Source organism: Pantherophis guttatus, chromosome 2, assembly GCF_059756535.1.
Source record: "Pantherophis guttatus breed Tessera chromosome 2, ASM5975653v1, whole genome shotgun sequence".
In the NCBI taxonomy this organism is placed as follows: domain Eukaryota; kingdom Metazoa; phylum Chordata; class Lepidosauria; order Squamata; family Colubridae; genus Pantherophis; species Pantherophis guttatus.
In genome coordinates this window covers 198,553,320-198,574,030 of record NC_142064.1, presented here as the reverse complement: position 1 = coordinate 198,574,030, position 20,711 = coordinate 198,553,320, and the positions used below count along the sequence as shown (strand labels likewise).

General features: G+C 38.7%; 1 protein-coding gene across 1 annotated transcript; it reads right to left on the bottom strand.

Annotated features, from left to right (window-relative positions):
- Positions 1-1,688: 1,688 nt before the first annotated feature.
- On the bottom strand, positions 1,689-18,742 carry GM2A (ganglioside GM2 activator). Its single transcript, XM_034402129.3, has 4 exons — positions 18,260-18,742; positions 12,775-12,927; positions 6,130-6,312; positions 1,689-5,185 (listed from the first exon to the last, which is right to left on the bottom strand). Exons 1-4 carry the CDS (start codon positions 18,374-18,376, stop codon positions 5,015-5,017), a joined length of 624 nt encoding a protein of 207 aa, XP_034258020.1. The 5' UTR covers positions 18,377-18,742; the 3' UTR covers positions 1,689-5,014.
- Between the last annotated feature and the right edge of the window lie 1,969 nt (positions 18,743-20,711).

Below are 20,711 nucleotides of genomic sequence, written 5' to 3'. Positions count from 1 at the left end.
TTTTCAAAAGGAAAACCTTTCCAAAAGAAGTGATTCCACAAGGAATTGTTGTGCATGTTCATGAGAAAGGACAGATGGATGAAAATGGAATGAGAGTATGGGTTGAAAAAGTGTGGTCCAAACGTCCTGGAGGGCTTCTGAAAAAACCTGCTTTATTAGTGCTTAGAGCACATATTAGTGAAACTACAAAAAAGAGCTTTAAAGAAGTGAAGACTCATCTAGCTGTAATTCCTGGGGGTCTTACCAGCCAGTTGCAACCTCTGGACGTTTCTATCAACAAACCATTTAAAGTCTTTATGCAAGAAGAGTGGAACAAATGGATGGCTGCTGGTAAACATATGACACCTACTGGACAAATGAAGAGACCCACTATCACTCAAATTTGTGAATGGGTTAATACATCATGGCACTCAGTGAAGGATGAAATTGTTGCACGGTCATTCAAAAAATGTGGCATTAGCAATGCCTTAGATGGAACTGAAGATAGTATCATATATGAAGATAGCGAAGAAAGTGATATCAGTGATTATGAGCAACTGAGCTTCATAAATTCTGACACTGGCAAGTTCTTGGGGTTCCCAGAAAAGTAGAAGAGTGCTTGAACTTTAGTCTCTCCTCATTTGTTAATGAGAGTGATGATGGTTCTTAAGATCACTGTTGATTTTACATGGTTGAAATATTATTCTGCTATATTTTATTAAATATATTAGTACAGCACTTGGTTCAGAATATTTTTTTTCTTGTTTTCCTCCTCTAAACCTAGGTGCGTCTTATGGTCAGGTGCATCTTACTGAGCGAAAAATACGGTAATTTTATATGGTGGTTTTTTTCACTTAACTATCATCAAGTCACTTTTAATAAAATATGTAGAAAGGAGGATGTAAAATAATGGTTAAGAATGTGTTTTGTAATATGCCTGTTTATGCAATAAAATACATTAAAAGGAAATATCTTCATGAAAAGTTTTTCTTACGTAGTAATAGGCTATTGCAGTCAAAATGTGGGTTTTTTAAAATATGCTGTATTGATATTCATTTTCAATAAATAGAACTGGAAACGAAATCTGGTTTTGTTCTAGTAGCTTTAGTAACTGAATGATGTTTTAAAAATCCAGATAAGAGTTTTGCTATCTATGAATCATTATGCCATATCAAATTGTTACCATTTGTTGCCTGACTATCGCAAGTCTATTAAAAAATACCTAAACTGAAATAGTAAAAGGTCAGCAACATTACCCAGTAGTGCAGAAAAATATCTCTGTGGCTTACAGCTGATTGCAGCACCTGGGCAGCCTTGACTGATCTTAAAAAGTTTAGGAGAGTTGGAACAGAAAGTCCTTGAATGGAAGATTACCAGGAAATCATGGGGATATAGACTAGACTGGGGAGGGAAGAATTTTGCAGAAGACAACTGTGGTAGATTGTTTCTGGCTTGTTGCTAAAAAAATATGTTTTGTGACCAAAATGTTACCAAGGATCAGTTTCAGAGAAATTTTGTATGATCTATTTCCCACATTACTCATCATGACAACATAAGGGTGCTCTTTACTTTTACAATGCTTAGAAGCAAAAATGTGTTATAAAGGCATTAAAAGGAATAAAGATGGCCTTTTTTTCCACTTCAGCCACCATATATTATCATTTCCATTTCACTTTAAGAGCATATGAATTGCATTTTTATAGGAATGGTTTGAATTCATTACATGTCTACTTTATTATAGGACAAGGAAGTTAATTTTGAATTCCCGTTGTTCCATTCAGAAGAAAAGGTATTGCTCGTGTCACATATCTCTCTAAATCAAGATTGGGATTTAAGTATGGTTATTACAGAAACTAAGAAAACCCATCCTCAATGAAAAGTAGTACAGGAAAAGTTAAGGGAAATTTTTTAACAAGACATACAACAAGTATGTAAATTGCTTCCTTACGATTTTAACACTCGAATACTTCATAGCAATTACCTTTTCAAGTTTTTTGCAATGCTTTTGCTGTACAAAGTTGTAACAGTAGTTTACTGAAAAATGTTGGTCACATAGCCATGCCATAGCTCTGTCAATTAAAATAGAAGTACAGGATAATTGCATGGTTTGAAGGCAATATAGTCATGTCTAGAATCTTTTTTATACATGTGATTTAGATACAATTGTATGGATGAGAGAAGGTGATCACTGCATTGCCATATGCAAAAATGTAAAGAAATTTTTGCAGCTCTGTTGTTTTCCCAGATTCTTACTTGCAAATTTCATGTACTAAAACAAAATTTCAAATTTAAGAGAAAAGATTAAAGAATTAAAGAAGATTAAAGAAAAGATTTAAAGAAAAGATTAAGAAGCAACAGAAATTCTCTAAGCATAGTTTGGATTGTTACTCCAACATAAGGTGTGATGAACTTTTCTTGTTCATACCAAATGATGTAACTTATTAGCATTAAGGTAAACATGGAACATATTGTATATAGCGGAGATAGATCAAAAAGCATATTGTGTAGAATAGATGGAAGAACCAAGATATAGGAAGCCAGAGAATAGAATACAAAACTATTTTAATGGAATGACATTTTAGCCTATCCTTTTAAACTGTGGAATGCCATCAAATTACAGGCAACACCAAAAATTCAATGAAACCTTACTTGAGAGGCATATTTCTGATAATGTTGTTAAAAGCAATAGCATCAAAATACACATTTCTGCACAGAAATGCAGGTGTAGAAGCTAAGGACAACGTGAAAAAAATCAACAGAATACATCCAAGGTTACTCCTTGCAGTTGGGAGAAAGATTCTGTAATTTTTAAATCAAGCAATAATTCCTGTCAAGCCTAATTCCTAAACCATAGCTATAAGGGCAAGGATTATTTTCCGGATTGTTTGCATGAATGCACCTTAAGCACTAGCTAGTATGGTCAGGAGGCAGGGATTATCTGCATTGTACCTAATTGGCTCTGGCTAATTGCAAAAAGCTAAGCTGTTTCAGATCTAATATACTTGGATGGGAGATATCAAAGGAAACCTGAGAACTATAGGTTAGATTGGGAAGTAAAACAGAATCCCAGAAAGTTGCAAGGACACACTATACTTTTCTATTATTGCTGGAATCAATTACATAGAAACCTTGAGGCAACTACCAGGAGTCAAGTCCCGCTCTAGAGCAGCTTACTTTTTAGTAGTCCAAAATATCTAGAAGACATCGTGAGAGCTTGTATGGTATAACATCTAAGGTGCTAGAGTAGAAATGGGAAACCAAGTTCTAGTCCTCCCTTAGATGTGAAAGCCAGCTAGGGAACCTCAATCAAATAATTCCTTCTAGGTCCAAAACAGCTTCTGTCTCTAACAAGCTGGTGGTAAGTAGAACCCTTCATCACTCCATGGCATGTCAGCTTGGCTATAAGAACTGCAAGCCCAGTGTAAAAGAACCAGATCCTGCCACAGACGCTGAAAAGAACAGCACACCAATGCTTCCTTCCATTAATAAAGAGGCTTATGATGGCTCATTGTTAATACTTCTCAAGCGCTGTGATCAGAAAATGTTTCTAATTTTAACATACTTTGCTGAGACAGCAATAATACACTCTCATTGCATCAGAGAATAGCAATAGCACTTAAGATTATGTACTGCTTCATAGTGCTTTAACAGCCCTCTCTAAGCAGTTTACAGAGTCAGCATATTGTCCCCAACAATCTGGGCCCTCATTTTACCTACCTCGGAAGGATGGAAGGCTGAGTCAACCTTGAGCCTGGTAAGATTTGAACTGCCAAATTGCAGGCAGTCAGCAGAAGTAGCTTACAGTACTGTACTCTAACCACTGCACCACTGTGGCTCTTATCACTTGGCAATCACTGTTTGGAGACTGAATCTTCTGTAACAGGAGATGGCATTCAAATTATGGCACACTATCACATTTAATTGATGTCTTGAGTTATTTGATTATCTCACTAATCACTAATTTGTTCTCCAATTAGATGATCAGTTTTGCTTAATGCATAGGATGTATGATAAGCTAGAAAATAATAGATAATTAGGTTCTAAGATGCTTGTTAGTAAGTGGAGCCAGTTGGTTCCTTAGGAACAAGAAAATCAGTCTTCAAACAAGGAGAGAAATGCGCATTTAGAGGGATATGTGCTGCTTTTCCTAGCAATACCTCTGCAAGCACTTCATTTTTAAAAAAGAAGAGTTAGTGCATTCTTACATAAAAGTGGAAACTGCTCACTTTTAAAAAATGCTTCTTTTCATGGTTGCTGTGACTTGCCTCCCCAAGAAAACATTAAGCTTATGAACAAAAAGACAAGGACACAGGTTATTATGCAGTGGATAATACTAGCTAACAAAATGTACCGCTTAAGAGGGTGTAAATGGAATGAATTGCAAAAAATAAATGGGAACAATCCTGATTTTCTCAGTATTTTTCTTAGCTCCCTCATTCACAAAGCTCATCTCAGGATAAAAAAGGCTGGTTGAATTGCACAAGGCATCATTTAGAAACTGTCCATTACTAAAAAAAAAAATACTTCTGGTATACTGAAAGAGCCATTCCATATAGGTTCTGTAAAGTGTCAGAGAGGTAACCAAATCTAGCTAGACTAAAGGAGCATCCATAAAGTAGAAAATGTAATTTCTCCAGGTTTTTTTTTTTTTTTTGATACCTGGCTCAGATTATCCTGTCGTCAGTGCACTTCCACTATCTCATCCCTTGAAGAGGCCTCTATCTACCATTTAAGACTTTGGAATGTAGGGAAACCTAATAAGGGAATCCGCCAATGGAGAGTTGCAGTGCTGGGCCCATTGAACCTGCCAGCTAAACATATTCTTAATGTATGCAGATTCCCATTGCTATAATTTGTAGAACCTGGTCCTTAATAAGTTTTAGATGGGTAGGCATCTTTTTCTAATAAGGAGCATTCTTTCCTTGGATTCTCCAATCGGTGTTCCCTGTAATTTAAATGCTGCAAAGTAACTCTTCGTGTTAGTCATAACAGGATAGAAAAAAGCTGGGAGAAGCATGGCACTTGGCGCTAAGACTCAGTGTAGCCACCGTTTCTCAGACTGCAAGGAGAAAGACAGCTTGGTGCAGGACATCTCTTGGTCCCCGTTGGTCAGCACAACTCTCATCTTGTAGTCTCCATTGGTGAGGAAAGAAGGCAAATCCATGTTGGGTATGAAGAATTCAGAGGAAGGAAGGCTGTAGGTACCCTGAAAAGAAGAAAGACAAACCATTGCATCAGTCTCCATAAATTGATACACTGCCTTTCCTTGTCTTATCAGAGTACAGTTTCAGTACCAATAAACCACACCAAGGTTTTTTTAAAACAGGAGCAGAAATGAGGAAGCATTTACAGGATGAATTACTGAAATAGCTCTTCAGTATAATCGGTAAAAGACCAATGCAAATTGCTTAAACAGAACTCTACACTTGAACATAACCCAGTATGAAAAATTCTACTGTCTGCTTCTACATTGTTATTCAAGTTCTTAGAAGCAGTTGTGGATAGTCAACTGCTATCCGGCAAATCATCTATAGTCCAAGATGCTGGCTAGCTCATCTGAGAAAAAGGATAACTACTATGGCAAGGTGGATTGCTAAAAGCAGATTTGGAAAAAAAAATTGGAAATTAGCACTGGCAGAATAGAGAAAAGCAACAGAATTGGGCTGAAATGGGGCAAAATAAAGAGTTCTGGAAAACTTGCACAAGGATTGCATTTTGTGGTCTTATCTTTCCATAGCAAGCCATATGCTTTCACAGAAAATCCAGATTCACCTTTGAAAGATGCCCAGTTCTATTTGCAAGTTAATTCCTTTATTTTAATGCCTCATTATTTTTTAATTGATAAGTTTTCACAGAGATGCACTGCATTATGGGCCACCTGAATGTATTCATTTTGTAATCGTAAGGCTGAGGTTATGTAAATAGTAAAAAAACAAAACAAAACACCAAAACCTTAGAGCAGATTTGACTCTAGCTGAAAATCCTGGCAAGTCTATCATCTATGTCTGGACACCCCTGCATTAATGGAGGCACGCAATTATTGGAGGTGCACAACTTTACTGAGAGAGGGGTGTAAGGAGCTGCCGATGCCCAAAGGATTTTGTTGCTGTGTTTCCAAGACTAAGAAACAAAAGGAGGAAGAGGGCTCACCGCTTTGAACGGGCAATGACATGGAATGCCATAAGTTTGCAAAGGCGGTGGACATGGCTCGCCTGGAGGGATGAGACTGTCCAGCAAGGCACAAGTATCATCATAGATGCAGCTCCCAAGTTGATCCACACAAGGGACTTTTATCCACATATCTCCAAGCTTCTTCTCCAGGATGACAACTGCCTGGAAACAGATGTGAGCATTAATATTCTGTCTGAAAATTTCTTCCTGTCATTAATACAACCTGGTATTAACCACCACCATCCCGCCCCCACTAGCATGTTGACAGCAAATGAGTTAAAATAACTTGAGAAATCAGTGATTGCACAGTTAATTCTCTGAATGTGTATCACTGTTTAGGCTACTTGCTTGGAAGAAATAAAGCAATAACCCTGTTTCATCTTTAAATGCAGAGGAACTGAATCTGGTTTGACAGCTAAATTCGGGACACCACCTTATCTGGGAGAAGATAAATATCAGGGAGATACACCTTGAAATAGGTGTAAATCACAGCCCCAGAAAAGCACCTTCTACCAATGTCACGTTTTGGACAAAGGATGCAACATTCCCAGTAAGCTCAACTGGGAGATAAAATTGGAAGTTGCCGTTTTATTTTTCTATTCATCTTGGGACAAAGTATGGGAGAAAGCCATTTGCAAAACATTACTTAATTATAAAATGCACCACATTAAAAGAGCATGTTCATAGATAGGATTTATTCTCCATGAAATTATCCAACATTACTGGAGTTAAAAGGAAGGATGACAATATCATTCTATAAGGAGTATTAATGAGCAAAAAACATTCACTCTAATGTTAAGCTATAATCAAGTGGGCACCCATGATATAAACCTAATGACCAGATGGGAAACTAATGTCAGCCAGATGCAATTTTTACTTTAATTAAGCAAGGCAGCTCTTAGGTTCTCAGATATCATAAGCCACCATCTGTGAGCAGTAGAGAGCCATACAAATTCTGCAAGGTTCCACCACGCTCTTCCCATTTATATATCCTTTTTAGTACAGAAAGGTTGTTTTCTCCAACCTGGTGCTTTCCAAAGGTTTTATGCTAACATGCCCCCCCCCCAACCTTGCCTGGCTAATAGCTAAAACACTATCCTCTAACACAGGGGTGTTAAACTCGTAGCCCATGAGCCAGATGTCTGTCGCGCTGGCCATGGCCACACCCGGTTTAGTGAAGGGGGGAAAAGTCGTGATACGTCACGATGCCATGACGATGCGAGTTTGACACCCCTGCTCTAACACATCTGCAAAGTATCAGCTGATGTCAAAATATAACCTCCTCTTTCCCAGCCATTTATTCTCATTCCTTTTTTCTCTGTGAATATTCTGTAGAGTAGGGGTGTCAAACGCACATCATCATGTTGTAGTCATGTGATGTTGTGACTTTTTTCCCTCGCTAAACTGGGGCGTGGCTTGAGTGTTATGCATCTGGCCTGCAGGCCGTTGAGTTTGACATCCCTGCTCTAGAGCTCCTAAAGGAAATCAACCCCGACTGTCCTTTGGAAGGACAGGTACTGAAGCTGAAACTCAAACTCTTTGGCCTCCAAATAAGAGAGGACTCATTGGAAAAAAGACCCTGATGTTGGGAAAGACTGAAAGCAAAAGGAGAAAGGGACGGCAGAGGATAAGATAGTTAGATTGTGTCATTGACACAATGAACATGAAGTTGGGCAAAGTCCAGGAGACAGTGCAGGCAGGGCGGCCTGATGTGGTGTGATTCATGGGGTCACAAAGAGTTGGACACGACTGAATAACAACAACTGTATAGCACACACAGAAATAAAAGGCCCGATGCCATTGCTCTGCACTGGTCCTCAGAAGAAGAAGAAAAAGACATCAAAAGCAGTTTAAAAACACAAAGTGGCCAAGCATGCAAAAAAAAAAAAAAATATCCCCTAAGCCTCTGACTGGATTGACTCCTCCCTGCCCAAAAGCATGATAAGGATTCACATGACAAGTGCTCACAAGGTAGGCCAGCTTGTGTAGTATCAAAGGTCTCATACACTTGTCCTGTTTTCCATGATGCTTCTGAGAACAGCTGAAGCACTGCTTTCCCCCCCCCCCTATGCAAGGGATTCCCTCCCTTCCACATGTGGTCTGTCCGCTATTCTCAAATGGGCCCCTGAGTTTTCCCACACCATCATCTCTATTCATAAACAGATACAATTTATCTCTAGCTCATTACCAGCACCTCCCAAATCACAGCTGAACGGAGGTTGCCACATGGAAGTTGGGAAGAACTTGTGTGGACTCACTTCTCACAGGGTGTGTGTGTGTACATGTGTGAATTATTAAATCACTCTGGCCATGAATTTACCCTTCCCCGTCCCCGCAGACGTCAGTTGCCACCGGGCTTTGCCAAGATGCTACTGTTTCCCAGAAATTTAAAATACAGCAAAGGGACAGTGACTTTGTGGTTTGCAACATCCCGCGACCATAATATCTACTTGGCCAAATGAGAAACCATCACACTATGAAATGAAAACATAGATGGGCGTCGGCAGGACATTGGTTAAATGTCTTTGGATTTTCCTGCTGTTAGCTGGAAGAAGTACTAACAGGCTCATCTTTTTCCAGCATTTTGAGTGTGGCTGTATCTGAAGACGTCAGCAAACTGGCTTCCAACAACTTCTGAGTAGCTGGCAATTGAAATAAAATGCTCTTAAGGAACATGCCTGAAGGAAATGTACTTCCGCAAGGAGAGATGAGGGTTTGATTGTCCCTGAGTATCATTTTTAATAATCAACCTAATAAATACTTTCTGGACTACCAAGTTAAACTTTTACAAATTTTGCAATATAGTATTTCTCTCTCTCAAAAAAAAAAAAAGGATTAACAATCTCTGTTTTGGCTCAAAGACGTACAGGAATGTTTGTGGAAACTATGAATTTTTATGAGAATTTTCACACAGTTTTGTGTTCTTAAGGTGCAAAGTGATCTGGAAATTGGACAGAATGGATTTGGGCATGAAGTCTCTGCAAAACTGCCATGGCCAGGGAGCAAACGGCCTCCCTGGACAAAATGTTTCTGCAGAATTGGAGAAATCCAGCATGGGTTACAGCACCCAAATAAATGAATGAAATGAAATTATCAGACGCAACACACTGAATTTCTCATGATGGATTTTCTATTTACGTTCTATTTTTCCAAGACTCTACATGGCCTCTAACATTTTAAACTAGATCCAACTTCTCAGAGTTTCCTATTGTTTACTTTGTTCTCCAATGGGTAATTGCTATCAAGACCAATGTACTCTTGCATAAATATTAAGAGAACCTCTAGGCCTAAACTCAAGAAAACTCAAGAAAACTGCATGTCCTATGTCCAAGCATGTGCTGTCTGGCCACATATGAGCAATATCTCCTTTCCTCACTTTCTTTATTTAAAAAAAAAAAAAAAAAGCTTGGAGCAAAATGTAGACGAATCAGGTCTGAAAACAACCTTGAACATATACATATCATGTCACTGTTTTCTAGTTAGAAGCAAAGCTCAGTTGCCATTTTGAATCAACCACAATTCAAGCTAATGAATAAACCATAGCGTTATATCTGAAAGGATTCCATGTTTAAAACTATCCTGTGATTCTACAGCAGGAAAAGCCAGTGGCCTATCAGTTGATTCAAGCTGAAATCCATGTGAGGAAGACGGAAGGGTTGCAACACTAGGTGGGTCGGAAACCATCCTGGAGATTACCCAAGAACACAAAATCCTACTCCTCCTTTTGATAGGATTTCATTCTATCTCATCTGATATCTGTATCTCAGTGTCTGAAATCCAGAACAGGAAAAACAGCACTAGATCTCCCCCAAAAAATAAATAAATAAATGGTGCTAGAATGAACACAGTTATGAGAACTAGTAACAGAACAATCAAGAAACCAGTAAAACAGGAAAAGACTTGAGAACATGAAAAAGTAATAAGAAAACAGCATACAACATCTGAGCTAAACCACAACCCACATTCTCAGGCCTGGGGTTCAAAAGGCTCATATATACATAATTTTTCAAGACTCATAAAATTTTCCGTATATACATAATTTTTCAAGACTCATAAACTTTTGCTTACAACCAGGTAGGTTGTATCAGTACAAACAATAAACACAAGGCAATTTTCATTATATTACTCTGTGGGTGTTATATGCAGCCTTTAGAGTCTTTGAAGGCTAGCATCATTCTGGATATGAAATTATTGTATGTCTCCTGATTTTATTATTATCCTTTAGAAATATGGCTGAGGCTAGACCATGGCATGGATAAGTACAGCTAGTCCTCGACTTAGAACAATTCAAATTGTTCTAATTTAGTGACCATTCAAAGTTACAACGGCACTGAAAAAAGTGACCTCCGACATATTTCACGCTTATGACCGTTGCAGCATCCCCATGGTCACCTGATTTACATTCGGATGCTTGGCAACTGATTCATATTTATGACGGTTGCAGAATCCCAGGCTCACATGATCCCCTTTTGCGACTTTCTGACAAGCAAAGTCCATGGGGAAGCCAGATTCACTTAACGAATGTGTTTGCTAAGTGAATCATGTTACTAATTTTTTTTTTTTTTGCTTTAATTTATATGCCACCCTTCTCCAGAGACTCAGGGCAGCTTACAATGCGTTAAGCAATAGCCTTCATACTTTTGTATATTTTATACAAAGTCAGTTTATTGCCCCCACAATCTGGGTCCTCATTTTACCTACCTTTGAAATTTAACACCTGCCATGATTCACTTAATAAATGTGGCAAAAAAAAAGTCATAAAATGAGGCAAAATTTAACAAATTTCTCACTTAGCAATTCTGGGCTCAATTGTGTTCGTAAATCAAGGACTATCTGTAGTTGCTTAATAGGAGAATATAAGCCGGAATCCACTTTTATTTTTTTAAATGCTTCATATGGCTACCTAACTCCTAAATACCTAACATAGGGTAAAAATGTATAAACCAAACTAGCCAATAGTTTGAAACCGCTGAAACAAGCAGTATCACAATACAACGTAAGGGGGATCAAAACCACACAGATTCCAACGACGTTACAGGCCATTCAATGCTATGAGTTGGTTCGAAAAGTTTCTCAACCTTGATCACTTTAGGATGTGTGGATTTCAACTCCCAGAATTCCACAGCCAGCATAGGGAATTGAAGTTCATACTATTAAAGTGGCCAAAGTTGAGAAACACTGTCTTAAAACATCTTCAAGTACCCTTTCCTTTTTCTCTTTGGAGGATGGCCAATTTTTTAGTCACAAGGAACTGAAAATACGAAGTGGGGAAAATATGCAAAATGCAGGGCTAATATTTTCCGTATTAGGGGAGTGTTATTTTGTGTTATTCTGTTTAATTTTTAATGGTGTCAGACCTATTTTAGGGCATATAGCTTCCCTGCGTTTTCTGACTTAACATGGCTGGAAAGTGCAGCATCACTTTTCAAATAATTACACTGCTATAATCTGGCAAGGAGTGTTGAGTCTACAGACTATTCACCCCTAGTCTACTGGAAGAAATGTCTTTCTATGACAACAATTAGGAGGCAAAAAAGTTTTAGTAAGAGCACTAAGTGTTGTGGCCCATACGCGGCCTGTGCGGCTGGTGGCTGATTCGGACAATGAGGAGGCTGGTGTGGTGCTGCGCCAGCAGCCTGTGCAGCTGGCACTCAAGTCAGACAATGAGGAGGCTGGAGAAGATGTGGTGCCAGAGGCGGGGATTCAGCCAGGGCCTTCAGAACCTCCAGAAGCTCCCTTAAGTGAAGAGGACGAAGAGGTGGAGCCTCTTCTTGATGCACGGGCGCGCAGAGCTGCCAAAAGGCAGGAGTGGCTCCTCAGGCGGAGGTCTCCTCGAGAGTAAGGCTTGGGGCTAATTGGTCACTCCCTTAGCCTATTTAAGGAGGAACGCCGACTGAAGCATTTTGCAGGAAACAACTTGTTCTCTCTCCTTCATGCCTTGATCTTAGTTCTCTGCAAATTGCTTCTGGGTTTTCTGCCAACCATAGTAAGATTAAGATTATTTATTCTTTGGATTCTTGCAGGCTGTTAAGAAAGTTAATTAACAGCCTTTGTTTGAAAAAAAAACCCCTGATTTTATTTTAGTAAAATAAAATCAGGTTTTTTTTTTCAAACAAAGGCTGTTAATTAACTTTTTTAACAGCCTGCAAGAATCCAAAGAATAAATAATCTGTATGGGTCCGTAGCTGGTGCAGAACACTAAGATGGTTATGAGTTATCTTGGAAACTAAGCAGAGTCTGCCAGGATGGACGCTTTGATGGGGCATCAGCTGAGAATGACAGAGCTGCTGAGTGGACTGGAAAATTGAAAAAAAAAACAAAAAAACCCAGAAGGCAGTTTCTATTAGGTTCCAAGAAAACTACATGGATTCCAGTCATCAGAATTTGAACATTACTCAAAGATGCCTTTATCTAGGAAAGAAAGAACAAGGAGGGAGCTGAAAAAATTGGGGCTATTGATGTCCAAGTTGAGCTGCCACAAAAATAAAACTGTGTGCAATCTTATATCAAGCCTGGTTTACAGTTAAAGGCACCAAATAAATATGTTTATTTTAACAAATGTACTACTATCAGAGATATGAGTAACAATTTTGGTTTGGTTTGGTTCCATCACCTTTCACGTACCTTTAGAGGAGCACAGAGGATTATAGTGCTGGCCCCCGATGCAGTAACTGTCACATCTCCAGGGACAGCAATTGGATCAGGACTTACAGACAGACTCTTAATCATTGCAGGTTCTGATGGAGGACCACAGTTTTCCCATGCAAAGTTTTGTACCTAAACGTGTGAAGAAAGACCAGATTTAAAATTGTGCATTAAGTTTGACAGGATGACCTTCCCCTAGTTGGGAAACTCTGCCTAAATTAGCAATACAGCCCAAATACATCTGGAAAATCCTAGCATAAGGAAAACGATGCTATGTTTTCCTTAACGGGATAAATATTAGTTACAAAACTTGAAATGCATAATTTAATTAAGGGAAAAAGGGAGAGAGGTTGAAATATCCCTTTCTGCCAGGGGTGAAATCCAGCAGGTTCTGGAGAAGCGGTAGCGGAAATTTTGAATAGTTCAGAGACCGGCAAATACCACCTCTGGCTGGCCCCAGAGTGGGGTGGGAATGGGGATTTTGCAGTATCCTTCCCTTGCCATGCCCACCAAGCCATGCCCACAGAACGGGTAGTAAAAAAATTTGATTTCATCATTGCTTTGTGCCTGTCTTAAAACCTCCTATCCTATTTTCAATTGGCCTAATTGCAGATTTCCTTCCTTTTTATTTAATAAGATCTGTACTTATGTGATAAATCTGCATTTTCTAGACTTTCTCTGAAGGCTCCCGTGATCTACCGCTCTTTTAAACCTAAACCTCAGAATGCTATTTTCCAAGATTTCTAGACCAAGCTGCTGCCAAACATGTAGTTTTCTGTGCATTTTTAATATGGAAGACCATTAGCTCATGTGGAACTCTCTGTTTGCAGCCAGAAGAGGTACAAAAACTGTATGTATGACTTCTGTTAATCCTATATTTCCGTTTGGTTCCTGCAAAAAATTTATTTACATAGGTGGCCTTCAAAAGACAACAGCCAGAAAACATTTCTGTTCTTATTGTTTTCTTTTGAGTAGCAAAGTACAAGCTAGAGGCCTATAGCAAAACTTGAAAAAGGCAAAAGTGTTGTGGACATCCAGGAGAACTAGAACAGACTTCCCATCCTATATGTCCTCCAGATGTATTGAAACTACAGTTGTCCAGGAGCATGATCACCATTTCTGAAGAACCCTAAACTGGATGAAGCAAAGCTAGAACGTTGCCATGGCTCTTTGCAGTATCATCCCATGGTGGTTTTGGGATTTCAATTATTCTATTATCTGCTGGAGAATTATCTTCGCAGTTATCATACTTCCACTACAGGTAGTCCTCGACTTACAAACACAATTGAGCCCCAAAATTATGTTGTTAAGTGAGACATTCGTTAAGTGAGTTTTGACCCACTTTACAACCTTTCTTGCCACTGTTATTAAGTGAATCGCTGCAGTTGATTAAGTTAGTAACCTGGTTGTTAAGTGAACCTGGCTTCCCCATTGATTTGGTTTGTCAGAAGGTCACAAAAGGTGATCATACGATCTTGGGGCACAGCAACGGTCATAAATATGAACCAGTTGCTAAGTGTCTGAATTTTGATCACAGGATCGTGGGGATGCTACAAAACTCAGAACTGTGAAAAATGGTCATAAATCCCATTTTTCAGTGCTGTTGTAACTTTTGATGGTCACTAAATGAACTGTTGTTAAGTCGAGGACTACCTGTACAATGGCCTCAGTCACTGGACACTACAGAAGCCATCAAAGTCCTATACTTCCTTATGGAAATGCAGGATTCGGCCTACCTAGCCCTTCAGGATTGGCAAGTACTTTTAATTTTTAATGACAAGTGCTTTCTGTGTAGGAGTTTTCTTTTGTTTGGGGAAAGCCTTCAAGAGACTGGTTAGACAGGATGATTCTCCTTAGCTCCAATTGGTAAAATCATAGTTGAAAACCACTTTTAACACAGGAGCAAAGCACTACAATCTGCAACAATTTCATCACAGAGCACTTCAGGTCTGTACACGCTGGACTGGGTATGTAACAGTCGTTACACACCTCAGACTTTCATGGGGATCATTGTGTCCCTTGCTTAATGAGGTGCTATTGGGTAAGTCTAAATTTACACAGATCTTTAAAAAAGAGAAGAGTCCTGAGAATTAGGATTACGGTTTAATTATTAAGCTTCTTATTTAACAAACACAGCATTTTTGTGCAAAGACATTTTCGGAAAGTGTTGCAAAACCTCTGCTTCATGTAGTCAAGTGTAATCTATGGCACCCTGGTAATATTTACAAGATACCAATAAAGGAGACTATTTGTAGCTCAGGGCTGAAATGAGGGGTCCTTGATGTTCTGAGCTTGATTGTCTTTATGCATTTATTTACCCAAACTAGGTGGCATCAACAGTGCTAGTAAAGAATGGAATTTGCTCTCAGTTTATATTCTAATGGCTTCAAGACTACTTCCATTAACACTGACAGAGCAAGCCATTAGAATATAAACTGAGAGCAAACCCTACTCCTTATTAGCACTGATGAGGTTACCTAGTTTGGGTAATGAAATGCCTGCATAAAAACAACCAAACTCTGAGAGCACCAAGAACCCCTTATTTAGAATGTAGTAACATTAGAGATGATTTTGAAAGCAACCTTATTAGATTCCAAGCTAGGAATCGGTTTTGTAAAAAGAGGTATTCAGGCCTATGCACTGATTGATCAATAGCCCCTCAAAAAGCAGAATTGCACATCCAAAAAGAATGAGCGTCTTATATACCTCACATCCTAGAATTGTACCAGAAATTCACATTTCGCATATGGGAAATTATGTCTGCATGCTATGTAGTGCATTAAGTTTTGTAAAATGACAAAAACAACAGCTGTTCGTCTGAAATGAGATGGTGGACATATTCCTTTTGCCCAGTTGCTCTGTCTCCAGAACCAACCAGCAATCATTTCTAGAAAACAGGAATATCACTTTGTTCACGCACAGGCATGTTTTCCAGCTTCTGTTTCTCAAGGTAATATTTTCCCCTTTATCCTCTTTGTGTGCTCCTGTCTGTTTTGGCTGGTATGGTTTACTTCCTTACAAACTATTTCCAGAAGTCCAATGGCTACTTCACACAGGAATAGCCCTGAACTGCATCAATCGTTACCATGATCTTATTGTCTTTTAGAGTGATTTTTATCAGTAATACTATAATAATGGTAGTAATACTTGTATTATAAATAGAAGACTGCCAGTTTGAAATCTGGCAAACATTTAAACATTTCTATTACTATCCCCCCTCCCCCCCCCTAATAATCTCACTAGTTTTCCTTAAGGGTTGTTTTGTATAAAAAAAAAATCAGTCCCACATTTCATCATTCCCGCAGTCATTTGAAATTAAAGGGTTACATCTACTCTGGCTTTCCCCACTCTGAAGGGATCTGGATATACCACTGGATGTACCACTGGATGTATCACTAACATGATGTACCACTGGAGAAGATACTCAGAAAAATAGTCCATTTAAAAAAGAATTTCCTGAGTTTTGACCCAGCAACCTTCTATTCTCAGGACATATGTTACAATCACTGCACATTGTAATGTTACTCATAAAAATAGCTATAAAACCAACACTTCAGTAGGAAAAGCATTATTTTAAAATTGGATATATTACATGTGCATTTTGAATTTTAATTCTGAGTGTTTGTCCTCACCCCACAATATACCCAAAGGTTCTTTTCAAAAGGCAACTGGACTTTCTTAGTTTTTTCCTTGAAAACATTTCCCTTCTCATCCAAGAAGCTTCTTCGGTTCTTCAGAAACATTTTCAACGAAAAAAAAACCTAAGGAAGTCCAGTTGCCTTTTGAAAAGCACCTTTGGGACAACCATGGCCTGGATGATTGAGAATCTCCATAGACACTCTCCCCCTCCCATAAGACTCATCCCTATCAAGGGAAGTAATTGGGATTTTTCCTGGAACAGAAATGAGGAGGGGGCAGCAGCAGCTGAGCCATTGTCCAATGGGAGGATGTGGTAGCAACAGCCAATTGACAAAGTGTACTTCACAAGCAGAATGTCCCCTGAGCTACCCCACAGGTGCCCATGTACAATTAAGTGAAATCTGGAAAGCTGCTGGTAGTATATGGTATATAATCCTAGGCTGAATGACTTAATGCTCTATTTCAGTTTACAGCAGAATCTTATATGCCACATAGAGCCAATATCACAAACTCACTCATCACTTACTTCCAACAAGTTCATTGAACTACTTTGGATTGTCCCTTTCCTGAAGGCCAGCAATATTTAATAACCATAGCCTTATTTTTTTAATATTTTAAAAAGTCCTATTATTGTACTAGTTATTTTAGGTATTGCTTATTTTTATATTCATTTTATTGCCCTATGTTCTGTATATAATATAGCCTGCCCTGAGATCCTGAGGATAATGGCCAGATCAAACATATTTACATTAATAAATATTTATCTTGCTGCTACTTTAAACGAAGTAGGATGATCAGCAAACCATGATTCCAAATATTTTGTGTGAGAAACACTATTCAAATTTGCATTCAAGAACAAAGCCTTGAGCAAGATACTATCTATATATGCTATCATAGGGTGTAACCAATATAATTATAATTATTATAACCCACTGCTGTTTGCTCTGTTCAAATCTATATGACCAAGTATACTATCAGAAATTATTTCCTTAGCCTGGATCTAAATACACAATTACACATAAATTATTTCTCCTTCCATTTAGATGAGACCTTGGGAGTTCTACTAATTATGCTTGGAGTATATTCCTATTAATTTCTAACAAGAAGATTTATATTAGTAGCAGTGATGAGAAGGGCTTTAATACACCTAAAATTCACATTCCATTGGTGGCAAGAATTAACTACAACATTACATTCATAGTCATTAGGACTGCCTGCAAAAACATAACATTAAATTTCTGCTAACAACAACAAAAAGTAATCAGATGTGGGCTCCTGATAATAATAGCCTCACTGTTTGAAACCCATTGTTGTTTGTTTTCCAACTACATTGACAAGCCAACATATTACCAACTACTCTTATAGTATTAAATCCTTCAGAACTACCCCAGATTTCCAAAATGAGTGTATAGAATTATAAGAAGTCACATAGGCCATTCTGTCACACACACCCAGCTCAAAAATAGTTCCTGACTTAAGTTTTCACACAAATAGTCCGAAAAGAGGAAAAAATATAAAATATAAAAACTGCAACCTACAAGGAAAAATTTTGTGCATAATAATTAACATTTTTGAAGTGGGGAGGAGGGGAATACCTACAATTCCCGTCAGTTTTAGCAAGAAGAAAAGTTTCCACTAGTCTGTTATTGCAATATAGCTTCATGCATGAGTGCAGATCAGCCTTCTGTCAAAATAATAAAAATGCATTTCCGCAAAAAGCCCCCTAGTCTTTCGCATTCAAGGATCAGCCGCAACTATCCCTCTCCTCCTTCCACCCTTCATGGCAGTAGCAGAAGCGAAGCCATTCACCACTGCTGCCAGTTACCTTGCTCAGAGTCCAGGTAATGTCCGGCGCGACAAAGCGTTGTTGTTGGGGTCCCCCATGGACAGCTGTCAACAGCTGGAGAGCACCGACGGTCAGCCAGAGCGCCAAAGCCTGCATTTTCTCGGATCAATCCGGCTAAAATCGGGAAGAATGCAGCTCAAAGGCGCAGAGTGAGATCTAGCTCTCGGTAGATCGCTTTAAGAAAGCTCCAGGAAGCAAAAAGATGCAAGCTCAGCTTTTCTGGGAGGAAAACTTCCCAAGAGTCCAGAGCCCACCAAAGCCTCAGAGGTTTTTTTTTTTTTTTTACTGGCCTCTTATCCTCTCCCCCTGCCTCAGGGATGCCTGCGAACCCTCCTCCTTCCTCCACCTGATCTCTTGACGGAGAAAACGTGATTTATTTCGCAAGCTCTGAGACCGGAAAGGGATCTCTCTTCATGCTCCCATGCGAGGGAAGGGGATCTGACCTCTGCTGGTACGGAAGTTGTATCGCCCAGGCAATTCGGGTGCGGTAACTTTACAGTAGCGGCCAAAATTGCGAAAACCTTTTGGGAAAAGTGCATTTTCTAAAACTAGCTAATAACACCACTTTTTTTTTGAGTAGTACATAAAATTATTTATCAATGGAAAGATAATTTAATCAAGAATGTAATGCAGGGGTGAAATCCAGCAGGTTCTGACAGGTTCTGGAGAACCGGTAGTGGAAATTTTGAGTAGTTTGGAGAACCAGCAAATACCACCTCTGGCTGGCCCCAGAGTGGGGTGGGAATGGATATTTTGCAATATCCTTCCCCCAGGAGTGGGGAGGGAATGGAGATTTTGCAGTATCCTTTCCCTGGCATGCCCACCAAGCCATACTACGGCCACAAAGCCACACCCACAGAACCGGTAGTAAAAAAATTTGGATTTCACCACTGATGTCATGCAATAACTTTTATGAAGGATTTGCTATTAGAATACCAGTTACAGTATGTGAAACATAGAAAAAAACAAGATACACAAAAATTATCACATCAGTTAATACTTAGTTGGGTAACCTTTAGCACAAATTACGGTCTTACAATGTCTTCCCATGGAGTCAACCAAGTCTTTTAGTTATGCAGCTGTTATAATGTGAAACCAAGATTGGTTGGATGATTGCTTCTATTAACTGGGTTTTATTGCTGGGTCACTTCTGACTAACAAGTTTCTTTAGTCAGCTCCATAGATTTTCAATTGGGCTATGATCTGGTCTATTCCCAGGCCATTCCAACAGTGGAATATGATTGAAACTCCCCCCAAAAAAGTGGTGTTATTAGCCATCAAATCTCAAAAATACACTTTTCCACAATTTTGGTCACTACTATACAAAATGATTTAGTTCTACTTTTTAAAAAAATGCTTCATTGAAGGGGGAGGGGGAGGGAAAACTCATTGGAATCTCATTTTCTCTTAATCTCAGATTTTTTTTGTTTCTACTCCCATTTACATATCGCCAATTGTTCCCCATAAAAGCCAACATGGAGACTCCATTGAAAATCATTCATTTATTCAGAACTTAAGGTGTAAGTTTAAGGTTAATAAATTTACCCGTAGTGGCTCTGTGAATAGGCCCATGTATTTTTCTTGCAGCATTAGAGAGGAGTGGTTGTTTGCCATTATCTTCTAGAGTATGGCTGTGACTTTTGAGCCAAGCCAACAGTTTTGTAATTTCATCCAAATTATCAATCAACCAGTTCTTTTTCTGCACTTAACTTGAAGGTCAGCCAAGTATTCCCACCCTCAGGAAAGTCTATTTTCCGAGGTGAGAATCATCTCTGAACTGTTGACGTTTCCATTGGAAGGATGCTGAGGTCTTATCAATGCAAGATCCTTGGGGAGAATTCTATATTTCCCACTTTTACATATTTTTTATTGGGAAGTAAAGTGATGGAGCTCACAATGGTGTAGAAAGTTAGCACCTAGCCTCCTCCTAGAATAATAAAATATTTTGAGGAATATTAAAAAAAAAAGTAGAATATATTTCCCTGGATGAGAAAGGGAGAAACATGTTTTTAATATATTTATCTATTTAAATTTGTCAAAAACAAAAACAAGAATAAGAGAATAAAAATACAACAACAGGGATGATAGGCATATTAGTGCACTTATGCACGTCCCCTCTACTGACCACTTAAGTATGAAGTAAAGTCTACAGAAGTCAATTTGTGACTGAAACACTGAAAATTTGTAGCTGAGACAATTGAATCAGGTAGGGCATTTCAGACTTTGACAACTCTATTACAGAAATCATATTTTTTACAGTCAAGTTAGTACGATTTACATCGTGTTTAGTCAAGTTAGTACGATTTACAGTACAGTTAGAACAATTTACATTGAGTTTAAAGCGGTTGTTCGCTCGCGTATTATTGCGATTAAAACAGAAAAAGTAATTTACAGGTAAAACATTACTACGTATAATTTTGTATGCAATACC

Coding starts and splice junctions, on each gene's coding strand:
- GM2A (XM_034402129.3), bottom strand. CDS start 18,376: ATGCAGGCTTTGGCGCTCTGGCTGACCGTCGGTGCTCTCCAGCTGTTG. Junction 6,313..12,774: donor TCCTCTGTGCTCCTCTAAAG/GTACGTGAAAGG, acceptor ATCTGTTTCCAG/GCAGTTGTCATCCTGGAGAA. Junction 5,186..6,129: donor GTCATTGCCCGTTCAAAGCG/GTGAGCCCTCTT, acceptor TCTTCTTTTCAG/GGTACCTACAGCCTTCCTTC.